Raw genomic sequence first — 14,789 nt, 5'->3', positions numbered from 1 at the left:
CTTTCGCCTGGTTAAGATCTCAGTTCAGAGGCCCTGCCTCAGTGGAGACTGGAGACAAGTTCTCGGTTCCTGACTCCAATCACCAAGGAGACGACTCAGGTGACGTGCTGGTTGGCCTTTCTCCTTGCTGGGTGGCGGCGTCTCAGAAGAAAGTTTCAGCAGCTGCGTGTGGGGAGGTAGTGGCAAAGTGGCTACAGTGTGATGCAGTTTTAATAAAAATTTTATTACACAGCCATAATGTAACCGACACGTCTCCAAATCCAAATGATAGTAAATACAGATCTACAGGGTGGGTCAGAATGACTCCAGCAAATTGTACGGGTTCTATGATTTCATGTCTTTGAAAACCAGAAAGAAAAAACAGTCCAGGTTTGTCATGATACGAGAGGTCCCAGCAGCCTCCAGGACTCTGCTGGAGTCCGGGCAACGGTTCGCAGTCTGTGATTCCATATTTACGCAACAGTCTCTAAAGGGTTTCGGTCAATGGACTGTTCAAGTATATATGATTTTAATGAGTCCATTGCCACCTTTTGCCCAACCGAACTGCGGCACAGCTACCACAGGGCTATGTCACAGTCACAGTTCACCAATTTTACAGTCACAATACTTTTAAAAAACCATCCATTGCTGCTTCTTTTTAAAATAAAAAAGTGTAAACTAAGTTAAAGCAACACCGAGGCTCTACTAAACCCAGAAGAGTCACCAAGTTCATTTTTCTGTTTAAATACGACTCAAGTCTGTGATTTCCCACCATCCCGCTTCCTTACAGAAAAGTAGGGTGCAGAAGTACAAAGCAGCGCCTCTAAGTTCCTCTCCCTCTCGTGGGACTCGGCAGCTCTCAGCTGTTTCTTTAGCTTAGTTCTTGGTATATATAGTCAGCTGTACTTTGTTCTGAAAAGATTTGTTAAATGCCACTTTTATTTACACTTGGAGCTTTACACCTGAGAATGATTATCAAGCAGTCAGCTTATCTCTTTTCAAACATTTCATAAAGACATACACACTTCTTTGCTGGCTTCACCCTAGCGGCCCAACAATATATATGCTTACCATATATATATGTATACACACGCACAAAACTGCACATGCTTGTAACATTTGCAACCTAAGTCTTTTTGTGTTCGCTCTCTCCACATTCACGTTGAATACTTTCTCTTAGAAAAACAAAACAAAATATTACTCTTTCTGAAACAGCAAAACAGAATCACTAGGAAGAGACAAGTACATGGGGTGGGGAAAAGACACAGTCTGTGTTCAGCCAAGAAGCTGTGGGCCGTACCCAGGGGTGAGCAAGACACCTGCACTGCCCTGTCCGGTACCTGGCCGGGGGCTTCCCTCCCGCCTGCTGGGACACAGCCTACGGGGCAGGGACGACACGGGGGTGCTTTCTCTGAGGTGGGAAGGGAGGGGGAAAGGGATGTGGGGGAGGGGATGTTACACAGCTACAGCAGTCAGGCCTGTTTAGTAAGAAGAATCACATTTAATGAGTTTCTTTCTTGCAGTTTCAGATGCTCGAGTACAGCTGAAAAAATCTGAAACAGCTACAGACCCATGACAGACTGATACAAAGAGTACTGCATTTAAAAAATGATAAAAAATCCACACTTACAGACACACACACACACACACACACACACACACTCTCTCTCTCTCTCAAATAGCGCCCCCCCCCAATGTACACTTTTTGGAAACTAAATTGGACTTGAAAACCTCTCTTCTGCAGAGATGGGAAGAAGAGAAAGATGAGGAGAGAGGAAGGAGGACTGCAGGTGCCCAGTCCCCACTCCCTCCACAAGGGTCCGGTGCCAAATGGTCAATGGTTGGGTCCGAGGCAGCCCACGGGGGAGACTGCCTAGTGCTGCTGCTGTCGCCACCAGGGGCTCCAGCAAGAATCCCAGCTCCACGCTAATACTGAATGTGTGCAGAGTGGCCAATGAACTGTGCTGGTTTCAAAACAAAAACAAAAAAACAAAACAAAAAGAAAGGCAAACACAAATCTAAAGACATGGATAAAGCCCGAGAGAGCCCAGGCCTGCACTGGGTGAGAGGCCTGGGCGGGGTGGAGATGGTGCAGACAAGGGAGGTCTATACAGCAAATGGTTTATATTACAGATGACTGGCAGTTTAGAGTCTCTTCCCAGTTCTGCTGCTCCAGCCCAAAGAGGGCAAATCAAAGGAAAAGAGGAAAGGAGGACACTGTGATGGGGCATGCAGGGTCAGAAGCAGCAGGCTGGGCGCGCTCAAATAAGCCCTCGTCGTTTTTTGTAGTCTTCCAAGTTTAGCGATCTCCTTGGAGCCCCATCTTTGGCTGGTGGAGCCTTGGAGGTGATGGCCAAAGCCTTTGACTCTGTGGGAGAGAAGAGCAAACTGGCATCTGAGGAGCCTACCAAGTCCTTTCAGTCTTACGCGGCACTCCTTCCGGTGGCCTGCCTGCCTGTCCCTGCTCCCTCTCCCACGCACCGGCAGCCCCGCTTCCTCTGGCCTCTCTAAAGACGGACGAGCGGACGCCCGCACTTCTTCCCGAAAATCAGGCCCCTCTGCCGGCCAAGTCCAGCCTTACTGCCACCTGGTCCTCGGCCATCACTGCGTTCCCCACCCTCACCTACCCGAGCTGGGAACTTGTAAATCAATCTTCACGTCGAAATCATGTACTTTGAACAAATCTTCTGAGAGGTCGCTGGCTGACTTAGAATTCAAATCTTTATCCTTTCCCTGGCCCTGCAATGTGAAGAGAAAAACTCATTATAAAAGTATAAATGCAAGTGGACTTGAAGCAGCAGCAGCCACTAATGGTTAAAAAAAAAAAAAAAAGCTTTGGCTCAAACTCATCAGCTCTTTCTGCTAAAGCCCTTTCCTGATTCCTTCTCTCAGAGGGAGGATAGCAGAGGCCATAAGAAGGTATCTTTTCTGAGGCCTAAAAGAGGAAAGGGAAGGCTCATGTCTGTGGTGTGGGGGACAAGGGGCTTAAGACAATAAGCTACCTTCTGACCCACGATTTCAGAAATTCCTGGGACAGTCTGGGCTCCACAGGAAGAGCCCTAACTTACGCAAAAAACTGCTTCTAAATGGACAGTTTCTCTGTTGAACATTTTAGTTTTCAAAGAGCGTTCACCTTTGTAACCACCTGATCCTTGTGTGTCATCAGCGTCCCCCAATTATCCGGTGAGGCAGCAGGATAGCGAGTATTATCCCCGTTTTACACGTGAGAAAATGTGGATCAGAGGGCTAGCTGTCAGTCGCCTAAAGCTGTACTCAAGGCCTTAGCTAAGTAGTGGTGTTGGGTTGAGCAGGTAGGTTCTGAGAGCTCAGCAGCTGCTTATTTTATTTGTAAAGCATCAGGATGGGGAAAGGGCTGCCAGTGGGAAGCTCTGCTCCTCCGGGGGGCGGTCAGGCCTAACCCAGGCCGAGCGTCCAGGCCGGCAGCCCTGCTCTGCAGCCACAGGCGGCACCGCACTTGCCTTGCTCATTTCCTTCGGAGCATCTGGTAACACTCCAGAACCGTATTTTGCATTCAGCTGGGCCAAGATGGCAGCTTGAACAGCTGGGTCTCTGGACTGAGAGAGAAATTTAGTTATTTTAGAGATTATTTAACACTCACACACTGCTATGCCAGATTCTTTCCCATCGACCACCGCTAACATCACAAGCACCACAGTGCACCCGTCAGCAGCTCGGTGGGGTTTTCCTCAAGGCAGCAAAGAGAAGCAATTAAAGCTTTGAAGCCCAGCCCAGGCTGGCCTGGCCCTAGGTGGCCCAGCCTCCACACTCCTAATGTCTGCTGCATGGGTAAACCCACCCTGACGCAGGAGGGGTGAGTCCGGAGGCGTCTACAAATCCGTGCCAGGTTTTCACTACCTGTGTATCCTACAGCAAGATTTAAAAAAAAGAAAAAAAAAAAGAAAAAGAGGTAGCCAGACCCAAGAGTTTGAGGCAAGCAAATCCCACTAAGACAACATTATTTTTAACTTCCTTATTAATCTCCTAATGGAATTGATTTTATGTCCTAGAATCTAGGTCCTGACTAAAAACGTCCTCTTTCGGCACTCACGTTAGAAACGATGGTTGGTTTGCACTGCCGCCTGGTAAAGGGATCCATCTGTTGGTTTTTCATGTTGTGACTTTCAGCCTGAAACAGAGAGCACGCATTACAGAACTGTGTCTCCTTTTCCCTCCCCTTCGTTTATCCTAAGCTTACGTATAAACCACCATCTTTGCAAGGGCTAAAGCAAATCAAAAGTGGTCGCTCATCCTCTTCCCTTCAAGAACACCAGAGCAGATATGGGGGCGGCAACCGAAAGAACGAAAGTGCAAGTCAGTAAAGGTGAATACCTGTGGAGAAGCAGCTACGGGACAGGGAGGGCAAGGCGGGCAGGAGACTGCTGCTTTTCATTATCACTCAATAACTCCGATGGGTCTCCGTGTGCACCCAGAGCATGTGTATGTGAAGTGTACGTGCTACGTCAGTAATTAAAAAAATAAACAGGATGGGGCGCCTGGGTGGCACAGCGGTTAAGCGTCTGCCTTCGGCTCAGGGCGTGATCCCGGCGTTATGGGATCGAGCCCCACATCAGGCTCCTCCGCTAGGAGCCTGCTTCTTCCTCTCCCACTCCCCCTGCTTGTGTTCCCTCTCTCGCTGGCTGTCTCTATCTCTGTCGAATAAATAAATAAAATCTTTAAAAAAAATAAAAAATAAATAAACAGGAGCAAGAAATATGGAAGATTTTGTATCATTTTATTAATTAAAATTGTTTTCAGTGATCCAAATAAAAGTTGTCTTACTCACCACAAGGGCCTTCTCAGACTCCACGATGTTCCACTCCCGGTTCCGCTGGTTGATGTAACTGTGGGGGAGTAAGAGGTGCGTCAGTGGGCTGTGGAAGGGGGGAGGGAACCACTCAGCCCTGATCCCAGAGCCACACGGAGCCAGCGCAGCGCAGGGGGTGCAAGGCCATGGGCTCGCCTGCTGACTGCGGCAAGGTCTGTGGGTACCAAATAGGAGCCCAACCCAAACAGGCTCCGTCACACACCTGATAGCAGATATGTTCTTGGTCCGCTGGCGGTCCAGGGCCTCTGCCCGCTCCTCCAGCTCATTCAGCTGGTCTTGGATCTGTTTGGCCTTGTCTTGATCCCCCAGGTCCTCAGCCATGGCCTGCACACAGAGAGACGTGTGAGTTCTTGGCTGTGACAGGCCCTGTATCAAGTGTCCCCTTCCAGCACGGGCGAGACAGCTCACATGATGAACAAATGACAGGAAATATGAAAGGACACTGAAAACAAACTTTACAAATGCAAGGTTTGTAATTCTTATTATAGTAGTTAACATCTTGCCATATCCTCTCTGGCCCTGGGCCCCTGGTAGCAGGGACGTGCAGCACTGACCTCGGAACCCAGGCCTGTGGGGCTCACTCACCCTAACAACACTCACCCCCGTCCTGATGTGAAGAATGGAGAGCCAGCCAGCTCAGTTGGGCTGGACAGTACCATTTGTTCAGACCCAGTGCTGAGAGGACCCTGGCTTCGGTCTCATTACACACAAAACAAAAGGGACTGGGAAGTAAGGAGAATGGAACGAATGCGATCAGTTTCCACTTACAGAAAGGAACATGGCCAAGGGATGGTGCGCAGGCGCCAGGAAAGCACCGTGTTGCTTCCACTGGACCCAATCCCACCACCACTAACCAAGGGGATGAATAAGCCTGATTTCTACATCTTACAGGATGAGGAAGGAGGTTCAAGTGCAAGTCCTCACCTTTTCCTTCAGCAGCTGAGTCTTCTTCATAGCATAGTTGGGTGGAGCTTTTCTGAACCTTTCTTTCTCTTTTACAATCTGTACCAGAGAGGAGATACCAGCAGTGAGGTATTCCTAAACTATTTCTGGAGACAGGCTAACGAGCCCATTTTGGAGACAAGCAGCTAGTTAAAAGGGGGCTGCTCTTCCTACAGCAGTGTCATGCCCCAGAGAGAGAGAGAGCGAGTTCATTCCAAGGGATACTATGCTGCTTCCAGGGTCACGCAGATTCTTCTGGGACAGTCTGAAGGAACATGCACCAGTAAACAGCAGCAGCCCAAGGACCTGGTACTGTAAGGCTAGCCACTGTCCAAGAGAACAGAGATCAAAGAATTTTACCAAAATGTTTTGGAGAAAGGAAACTCTTGAAGGACCAAGCCTAGCAGAATACAGATCCCTGAACTCTAAATACACTTCTTTACTCTATGACTTCAAATGAGAATGTATAGAGAAAATCTGGAAGAACTATCAAGAAGGTAGTAATATCAATATTCTCTCATTCTTGTGCAATATTAGCACAGGTAAAAACGTCAAGAAAGTCACGATCTTCTCCAATACTGGTTCTTACTGAACCTCCAGTCTCTGGGACGCCAGGTTTCTCACCTCTTCAATGTCCTGATCATTGAATTTATAATTAAGAGCTTCTTTAATAGACAACTCCTTCTTATTGATTTCATCTAGAGTGGGCAACTGCATGCCAGCAGAGAACATCTAGACCAAAACACAACAACGGGTTATTAATAGAGATTCTGGAAACTTTCTCAGGGTTTTCATGAACAGCTAGGGGCTATCTATCCACTTACCGCCTCTTTCCATTTCATGAATTCGCTTTCAGTGAATTCTTGGTTTGAGACAAACTCTAGGCGGAACACCCGTTGGTCGTTGCCATGCCTACATAAAAAAAGAGACAGCATTTCCAAGAATGGGTATGTTACCTGCAGCAGCAGCGAAGCAACCCAACCAGACTGTGAACCACTTAACTCTGTGGTTCTCAATCCTGGCTGCCCTTGAGAAATCACCTAGGAAGATCTGTAAAAATTCTGTCAAAGCACCATTCTAGTTCAACTGAGCCAGAATCTCTGGGAGTAGGAACCAGGAATGATATTAAACAAACAATACGTCTCAGGCTGTTCTAATGGGCAGCCAGGATAAAGAATCACAGCTAGCGCTGGGGAAAAACAGACTTGGCCAGTGCTTCAAAAGTCCATTTACAATAAAATCTGTCACGGTCAACTGGCACCAAGGATATGAAATATGTGGATATCTGAATCACAAGGAAACGCCATTCCCTAGAGAGAAAGCACACTGCCTTCTGACTGACCACTACGGTGGCAAAGTTAAGCGAGTCCGTGCCATTCTTCTACGGACAATCACTCTCTGCATGTCATGGTCACTCCCTATCCCAACTGGCTCTTTTAAAACAGACCAGGAAAATGATGGGGACAGAAGGGAACGGAGACCACAGAGGCCAGGATACAGCCGAATCTACCAGCTGCTATTTGCAGTGATCCTGACAAACTACTTCTGTTTCTTCTTATGTAGGGTCTCTAGAATTTTCAGGCTCCAAGAGCGGACGAATTTGCCTGTGTTTGCTTTGTTTTTGCCGCCATCCTGATGCTCAGAACAGTGGCACACGGCAGGCACTCAGTAAGGATCATGTTACTGAAGAGGAAACCAAGTCCTGAGAGGAGGCTCGACCTGTCAAAGATCAGGTTAGTTAGGGAGACAGCCAGGACCAGAAGCAAGCCCCCTGACCATGGTCACCAGAGAAATGCCTGCAGGGCTCTAGATGGGGCGAGCTCCCAACCTGCCTTTTTCCTTCTCTGTGTCCTACCACTTCTCGTCCCGGATTTCCCCTGTGAGAGAGAGATACCCTCCCTTTCCCTACAGGCAAAGGCAGAATAAGTTTCTGGCCAAGTCCCCTGTGGGGACAACGGAAATTCACGCTAACAAGAAACATCGCATTGGGCGAGAATGACAGCCCCAACACAGCCAGTGCCCGAGCGCGGCAGGAGCAGAAGCTGCCACGGCGGCGCCTCCCCTACCGTAGCTGGAGCCCTTTGTTTGTCCTGGTGCCACCAAGCTGGTAAACCTTAGCAGTTTCCACAACACCCGTGATCTCAGCCACCTAAGTGAAAGGACAGAGACCAGTTAAAAACAGACTTTTTCAGAGCTCTCCACACCACTCCCTCTTTGGCTCTACCCACCCAACTGCGGATGAGTGACCCTGCACTGAGAGGACCCCACAGCTGCCAGGTGCTCTGGGCACGTTCCTCAGGTTCAGAACCCAGATGGCCAAGCACCAGGAGCCCCCAACACAGCGGGAGCAAGCGCCGGGAGAGGAGGCGCTTGGCCTGGTGGGGCCCGTTAGAAGCTTCCCCTCCGACTTAACTTGACCTTACCGAGGGGATGTACTGGGGACCTCAGAGGTCCGTTTTATCAACCAAATACGAAGACCATGGAGGTCAGTTTCTGTTTGTCAAGCTTTCTGGGACACAGCATGGCTGCTGGTCCTCACAGAAGGAGGTAAACACATATTAAAACCATACAACCCAGGCTAAAACAAACAAAAAGAAAAAGAAAAAAACCAAACAGCTATGTTCCAGCCACCCAGATCACAGACGCAGGGCCAGAACTCACAAAACCACCTCTATTAGGTTGGAGGGTGGTTTTTTGTGTTTTTGTGTTTGTTTTTAAACCTCAATATAATTCTGTTTTAGAAGTCACTTAGTATGTAACATGGAAAATTTTCATTTATTTATTTTTCAAATGAACAAAGCTTCCAGATTATGTAACTCCCAATGAATACTCCCTAAATGTCTCTCTTCTCGCTTTTATATGAAAGGAAAATAAAGAGAGTTATTCTAAATCCAAACCCCCCTCCAGTGGGCTCCAAAGACTCGTTCTGGCAGCAGGTCATGCATGATCTCTGGTTACCTCAGACTGTCCTTATTCTACAGGCATCTCAATTAGAGTCTATTTTCCCGTCAAACGGTAGCAGAAAAGTGACAGACTTGTTCAGCAGCTCCTACTCCCAGTCAAGAATCATTATATTTAAAACATGGACAATTGTCCATGGAAAGAAACACCAACCCGGTAAACTGGTTTGCTGTTGTGGTTTCCAATGCCAATCCGTACAAAACATCCTGTGACCGTTTTAGCAAAGAAGGGCATGTGACACCAACGCTCTAGCTTATGCCGTGATAATCGAACCCGATTCAATTCCTCGGGTAAGGAGACTGGTTGTGATTTGGGAGGGATCTCTTCTTTCCTGTGAGGAATAAAGGGCAATGGGAAAAGTGTTCCTCATAAAAACAGACCAAGGGGCGCCTGGGTGGCTCAGTCGGTTAAGCGTCCGACTCTTGATTTCGGCTCAGGTCATGATCTCAGGGGTTGTGATATCCAGCCCCGTGTTGGGCTCCACCCTGGGTGTGGAGCCTGCTTAAGGTTCTCTCTCTCCCACCCTCCCCCCCGCATCCCCCGACCGGTCTCCGGCATGTGCTTTCTCTGGAAAAACACAACAAAACAAAAAACCCACAAACAAAACAACGACAACAACAAAAAATCAGATCAAGATACATAAATACCATCAACTTCTTAAAACTTAACCAAAGTACGTGAAATTAACCACAGGAGAAATAAATGCAGCCACAGGCAAGAGTGGTAACAGAATCCTGTTCCTAACTGGTAGAATGAATGGTCTTCACTGAGGCTGTCATTCCAGATAACCTATCAGAGTAGGAAAAGTAACAGAAGCTCCAGGCCAGTCTGAGCGGGACATGAAGTCAGTTCTTACCTGCCAGGCCCAGGGCTGCAGGCTAGGAGCTGAAGGCAGGAGCATATGTTTGGGCTGATGTGTTGGGGAACTCAGCTCTGCACTTCACGGTACTAACCAAACCAGAGTTCACCATCCAAACAAGAACTCTGGAAACTACACTCAGTTTCTCCGCAAAGAACACACCTATTCTGACTACCAGACCAAAATATACAGAGCTTACTCCTCTTCTTCATCAGATGACGACGTTCGGGATGAGCGGTCGGACTTTTCACTGGACTTGTCATCCTCTTCCTCTTCCTCATCATCAGAGTACACCTCACTGGTTTTCAATGGCTGTTTTTTAGCGAGGAGCTCAGCTAAAAGGAGAGAGGAAATGTTTATCCACATTCTCTCAATAAGAAACTGAAAGATCTTTCATCCTTGAGAAAGAACTGGGACATGGGAAGGGACTCAACAGACAGCCCATCCTCTCTGGATTGCACTGTGATCACTTGGGTTACACACAGAAGTGAGTTAAACCAGAGTTAAAACCATTCAGGCAGCGGCGTCTGGGCGGCACAGCGGTTAAGCGTCTGCCTTCGGCTCAGGGCGTGACTCCAGCGTTCTGGGATCGAGCCCCACATCAGGCTCCTGCACTAGGAGCCTGCTTCTTCCTCTCCCACTCCCCCTGCTTGTGTTCCCTCTCTCGCTGGCTGTCTCTCTCTCTGTCAAATAAATAAATAAAATCTTTAAAAAAACCCAAAAAAACAAAACAAAACAAAAAAACATTCAGGCAGGGACACCTGTATGGCTCAGTCGGTTAAGCATCTGCTGCCTTCAGCTCAGGTCATGATCCCAGAGTCCTGGGATCAAGTCCCACACAGGGCTCCTTGCTCAGCAGGGAGCTTGCTTCTCCCTCTGCCTGCTGCTCACCCTGCTTGTGCTATCTCTCTCTGACAAATAAATAAGTAAAATCTTAAAAAACAAACAAACAAAACCATCCAGGCACCAAATGTCAAGCTTTCATAGACAAAAAGGGCTGGAAGTTTATTGCTTAGTGGGCAGAGAGGGTCACCAACTTTACTGACAGTTGTCTTTATTACACTCAAGACACCTTAAGATGGGCAAGAAAGATGGGGAAAATTTTTGTGATGTCTTCAGAGGGTTTTGGAGAAAACCTTTATTTTCAATTTAAAGTACTATTTGAATGAGCAGAAGACTGAAAACAACCCAAATGTCTGCACAGGGGAGCAGCTGAATCACCTCTATACACCCACCGGACCAGACTACTATGCAGCTGTGAAAAAGGGGCCAGGGGCGCCTGGCTGCTGCAGTCGGTTCAATGTCTGACACTTGGTTTCTGCTCAGCTTATGATCTCACACTTGTGGGACAGAACCCCACGTCGGGCTCTGCACTGAGCACGGAGTCTGCTTCAAATCCTCTCTCCCTCTTCTTCCTGCTCACACTCTCTAATAAATACATTTTAAAAATCTTTTTTTTTTAAAGATTTTTATTTATATGAGAGAGAGATAGCGACATAGAGCATGAGTGGGAGGACAGGGAGAAGCAGACTCCCCGTGAGCAGGGAGCCCAATGTGGGGCTCAATCCCAGAACCCTGGGATTATGACCTGAGCCGAAGGCAGATGCTTAACCAACTGAGCCACCCAGGTGCCCCTAAATAAATAAAATTTAAAAAAAAAAAAAAAAAGAGTCATTACACTACATACTGAGTCAGAAAATGTTTTTTGGAGGGGCAGTCAGTAAATATTTTAGGTTTGTGCTTCATGTGGTCACTATTTCAACTACTCGACTTTGCTGGTGTAGATAAAAAGCAGCTACAATTATCAAACAAATGGGCTCCGCTGCTTTCCAATAAAATTCTATTTACAAAAGCAGGTAGTTTAGAGGCTCCTGGCTGGCTCAGTTGGAGGAGAACGCGACTCTTGATCTCCGGTCGTGAGTTCGAACCCCACATTGGGTACAGAGATTACTTAAATAAAACTTAAAAAAAAAAGTCATCTACCAACCATTATGTGACATAAAAACTAAGGAGTGACCTCTAGGATGTATGGTTAAGTGAAAACAGCAAGGCAGAGGAAAGTATGCATGGTGAACTACCATTAATCTAAAATGGAAGGTGAATCTGTGTCCTTTCATAAAAAAAAAAAAAAAGGATATAAAAAATATTTTTAAATGGTTGCCTGTTACCGGAGGGAGGCCAAGGGTGAAATAGAAAGGTATAGATACTAAATTTCTTTGAATATACCTTGTTTATTAGCAGCTTTGACTTGGGAACCGTGTGTGTGTGTGTTTTGTTTGTTTGTTTGTTTTTAAGTAAGCTCTAAACCCAACGTGGGGCTTGAACTCATGACCCTGAGATCAGCAGTTGCATCCTCTACCAACTCAGGCAGCCAGGCACCCCGGGAACCTTGTACTTCATATAATCATGGAACAAAATAACAATAAGTCATCTCTATGTAGCACAAGAGAAATGAAATATTCAACTGACGGCACAATCACACAATGGGAACTGTAACACTTGACTTTAAAATACAGTCATTCAAAAGATAGACACATAGATCAATAAAGTAGAAAGTCCAGAAAAAAACCCTCGCATATATGGTCAAATGATTTTCGACAAGGGTGTCAAGACCACTAATGGAGGAAATAAGTCTTTTCAAAAGTGGTGCTGAGAAAACTGGACATCCCAAGTCGAAAAAAAAAAAAAAAAAAAGACGTTAGATCCTTCCTCTACACCATATACGAATCAAAGACCTAAATGTGGGGCATCTGGGTGGCTCAGTCTGTTAAGCATCTGACACTTGATTTTGGCTCAGGTCATGATCTCAGGGTAGTGAGATCAAGCCCCGCACAGAGCTCCACGTAAGATTCTCTCTCTCCCTCTGCCCCTCCCCACCCTCCCTCTCTAAAAACCAAACCAAACCAAACCAAAAAACAGAGACATAAATTTAAGAGCTAAAGCTATGAAACTCTTGGAAGAAAACATAAGGGAAATGCTTCACAACACGGGATTTGGCAATGATTTCTTGGATAGGACACCAAAAGCACAAGCAACAAAAGAAGAAAAAAATTAAATTGTACTCCATCAAAATTAAAAACTTTCATAAAACGAAAAGATACTATCAAGAGTGAAAAGAAACCTACAGAATGACAGAAAATATTTGCAAATGACATATCTGATGAGGGATTCATATTCAAAATATTTAAAGGACTCACAAATCAACAACAGAAAATGAAGAACTTGAGTAAAAAATGGTCAAAGGACCTGAACAGACATTTCATCAAAGAAAGATACTCTAAAGGTCAACAAGCACGTGCTCAACACCACTGATCGTCAGGACACTGCAAATCAACCCTCAGCGAGATACCACGCCATACCACTAAGATGGTTATGAGCAGCTAGACAATTAACAAGTCTTGGTAAAGATGTGGAAAAAGTGGAACCTTTGTAACTTTATTGGTGGGAATGCAAAATGGTGAAGCCTCTCCGGAAAACAGTCTGGTAGTTTCTTTTCTTTGCTGCTTCTTCTTTTTTAAGATTTTATTTATTTACTTGAGAGAGAGAGAGACCACAAGCAGGTGGAAGGGTAGAGGGAGACTCGATTGCTGGACCCTGGGATCACGACCTGAGCAGAAGGCAGCTGCTGAACCAACTGAGCCCCCCAGATGCCCAGTCTGGTAGTTTCTCAAAAGACCAAACACAGAGCTACCATATGCTTCAACAATTTCACTCCTAAGTAAATACTCAAGAGAAATGAAAACATATGTCTACCCAACGACTTATACACAAATGCTCATAAGCAGCATTATCCATAATAGTCAAAAAGTGGAAACAACCCAAATGTTCATTGGCAGGTGAATGGATAAACAAAATATGTACATCCATTAATGAAGTGATATATGTTACAACATGAATAAATCTAGGAAACATTATGCTAAGTGAAAAAAGCCAGACACAAAAGACCATACATTGTATGATTCCAATTATATGAAATGTCCAGAACAAGCAACTCTATAAAGACAGAAAGTCAATTACAGGTTGCCTAAGACTGGGGGATGATAGGTCTGGGGGGCAGTGATGGCTAAGGGATATGAGCTTTCTTTTTGTAGTAATGAAACATTCTAAAATTTATTGAGTTTCATCTCACAGCTTTGTGAATATACTAAAAGCCACTGCCTTGTACATTTTAAAGGAATAAACAGTATGCTACCTTTGCTTTTGTTTTTAAAGATTTTAAGTATTCATTTGTGAGAGAGAGAGAGAGAGAGAGAGAGAGAGCGCGAGCGCGCACAAGCAGGGGGAGTGGCAGGCTCCCCGCTGAGCAAGGAGCCCAATGCTGGATTCGATCCCAGGATCCTGGGATCATGACCTGAGTTGAAGACACTTAACCGACTGAGCCATCCAAGCATCCCCCTACCTTTGTTTTATCTCAATAATGTTGTTATAAAAAACAAAACAAAACAAAAACCTTAGCATGCTGATTCTGAAATGGACTTATCAATATGGAGCTCATAAGGATAAAATTTATCCTTAAAAAAAAAAAATCCTAGGTCTCTGTATTGAAAGGCTTAGACATAATAGCCAACCCAGTAGCATGAGCCGTCCTCATGTCTGGACTATGGTGTTTAATAACAGTTTCTCGTGAAAAGACTCCTTAGAGAAATGGCCGATTCTAAATCCAGAAAAAAAAGAAAGCTACTGAAGACTACTGGGGTCTCACATCAAAAGGACTCAGGCTAGTGACTGAAGATGGGACAATTTGAGAGTCAATAATAACTGCAATGGATTAAATACACAAAAGGATTTTTAAATCCATGAGTTCACAAGGATATTCAAAATAAGCAAACAGGGGCACCGGGGTGGCTCAGTCAGTTAAGCCTCTGCCTTTAGCTCAGGTCACGATCCCAGGACCCTGGGATCCAGCCCCAGGCTATCGGCTCAGTGGGGAGTCGGCTCCCCCCGCCCCCCGCCGCCCCACTCGTGCTTTCTCTTGCGTGCTCTCTCTCTCAAATAAATGAATAAAATCTTAAAAAAAAATGTACACACACACACATACACACACACACACACATACACACACACACCTCGGTGGTCACCTTTGGAAGCTGCTAAGGTACTATCTCATTCTTTTGAAAACTAGTAATAAAAGGTAAAAAATGCAGCATTTATTCTGCCTTTTTATATACAAAATGTACCTAATGGTAACTACATAGCTGATGA

General features: G+C 45.9%; 1 protein-coding gene across 2 annotated transcripts in view; it reads right to left on the bottom strand.

Annotated features, from left to right (window-relative positions):
- Positions 1 to 202: 202 nt before the first annotated feature.
- The window catches only part of RTF1 (RTF1 homolog, Paf1/RNA polymerase II complex component), a 52,160-nt gene continuing 37,573 nt past the window's right edge, over positions 203 to 14,789 (bottom strand). For both annotated transcript variants that reach the window (XM_040620483.1, XM_040620484.1), the window contains 12 exons: positions 9,787 to 9,922; positions 8,882 to 9,059; positions 7,834 to 7,916; positions 6,592 to 6,679; positions 6,392 to 6,499; positions 5,750 to 5,827; positions 5,028 to 5,149; positions 4,784 to 4,841; positions 4,049 to 4,126; positions 3,459 to 3,554; positions 2,607 to 2,718; positions 203 to 2,347 (listed from right to left, as the gene is read on the bottom strand). In XM_040620483.1, coding sequence (XP_040476417.1) covers positions 2,241 to 2,347; positions 2,607 to 2,718; positions 3,459 to 3,554; positions 4,049 to 4,126; positions 4,784 to 4,841; positions 5,028 to 5,149; positions 5,750 to 5,827; positions 6,392 to 6,499; positions 6,592 to 6,679; positions 7,834 to 7,916; positions 8,882 to 9,059; positions 9,787 to 9,922 — 1,244 coding nt within the window. In that variant the 3' untranslated portion in view covers positions 203 to 2,240. The remainder of the gene's footprint in view (positions 2,348 to 2,606; positions 2,719 to 3,458; positions 3,555 to 4,048; positions 4,127 to 4,783; positions 4,842 to 5,027; positions 5,150 to 5,749; positions 5,828 to 6,391; positions 6,500 to 6,591; positions 6,680 to 7,833; positions 7,917 to 8,881; positions 9,060 to 9,786; positions 9,923 to 14,789) is intronic.

Source organism: Ursus maritimus, unplaced genomic scaffold (genome assembly GCF_017311325.1).
Source record: "Ursus maritimus isolate PB19 unplaced genomic scaffold, ASM1731132v1 scaffold_35, whole genome shotgun sequence".
NCBI lineage: Eukaryota > Metazoa > Chordata > Mammalia > Carnivora > Ursidae > Ursus > Ursus maritimus.
The sequence above is the reverse complement of the archived record's forward strand: the minus strand, read 5'-3'. Positions and strand labels throughout refer to the sequence as shown.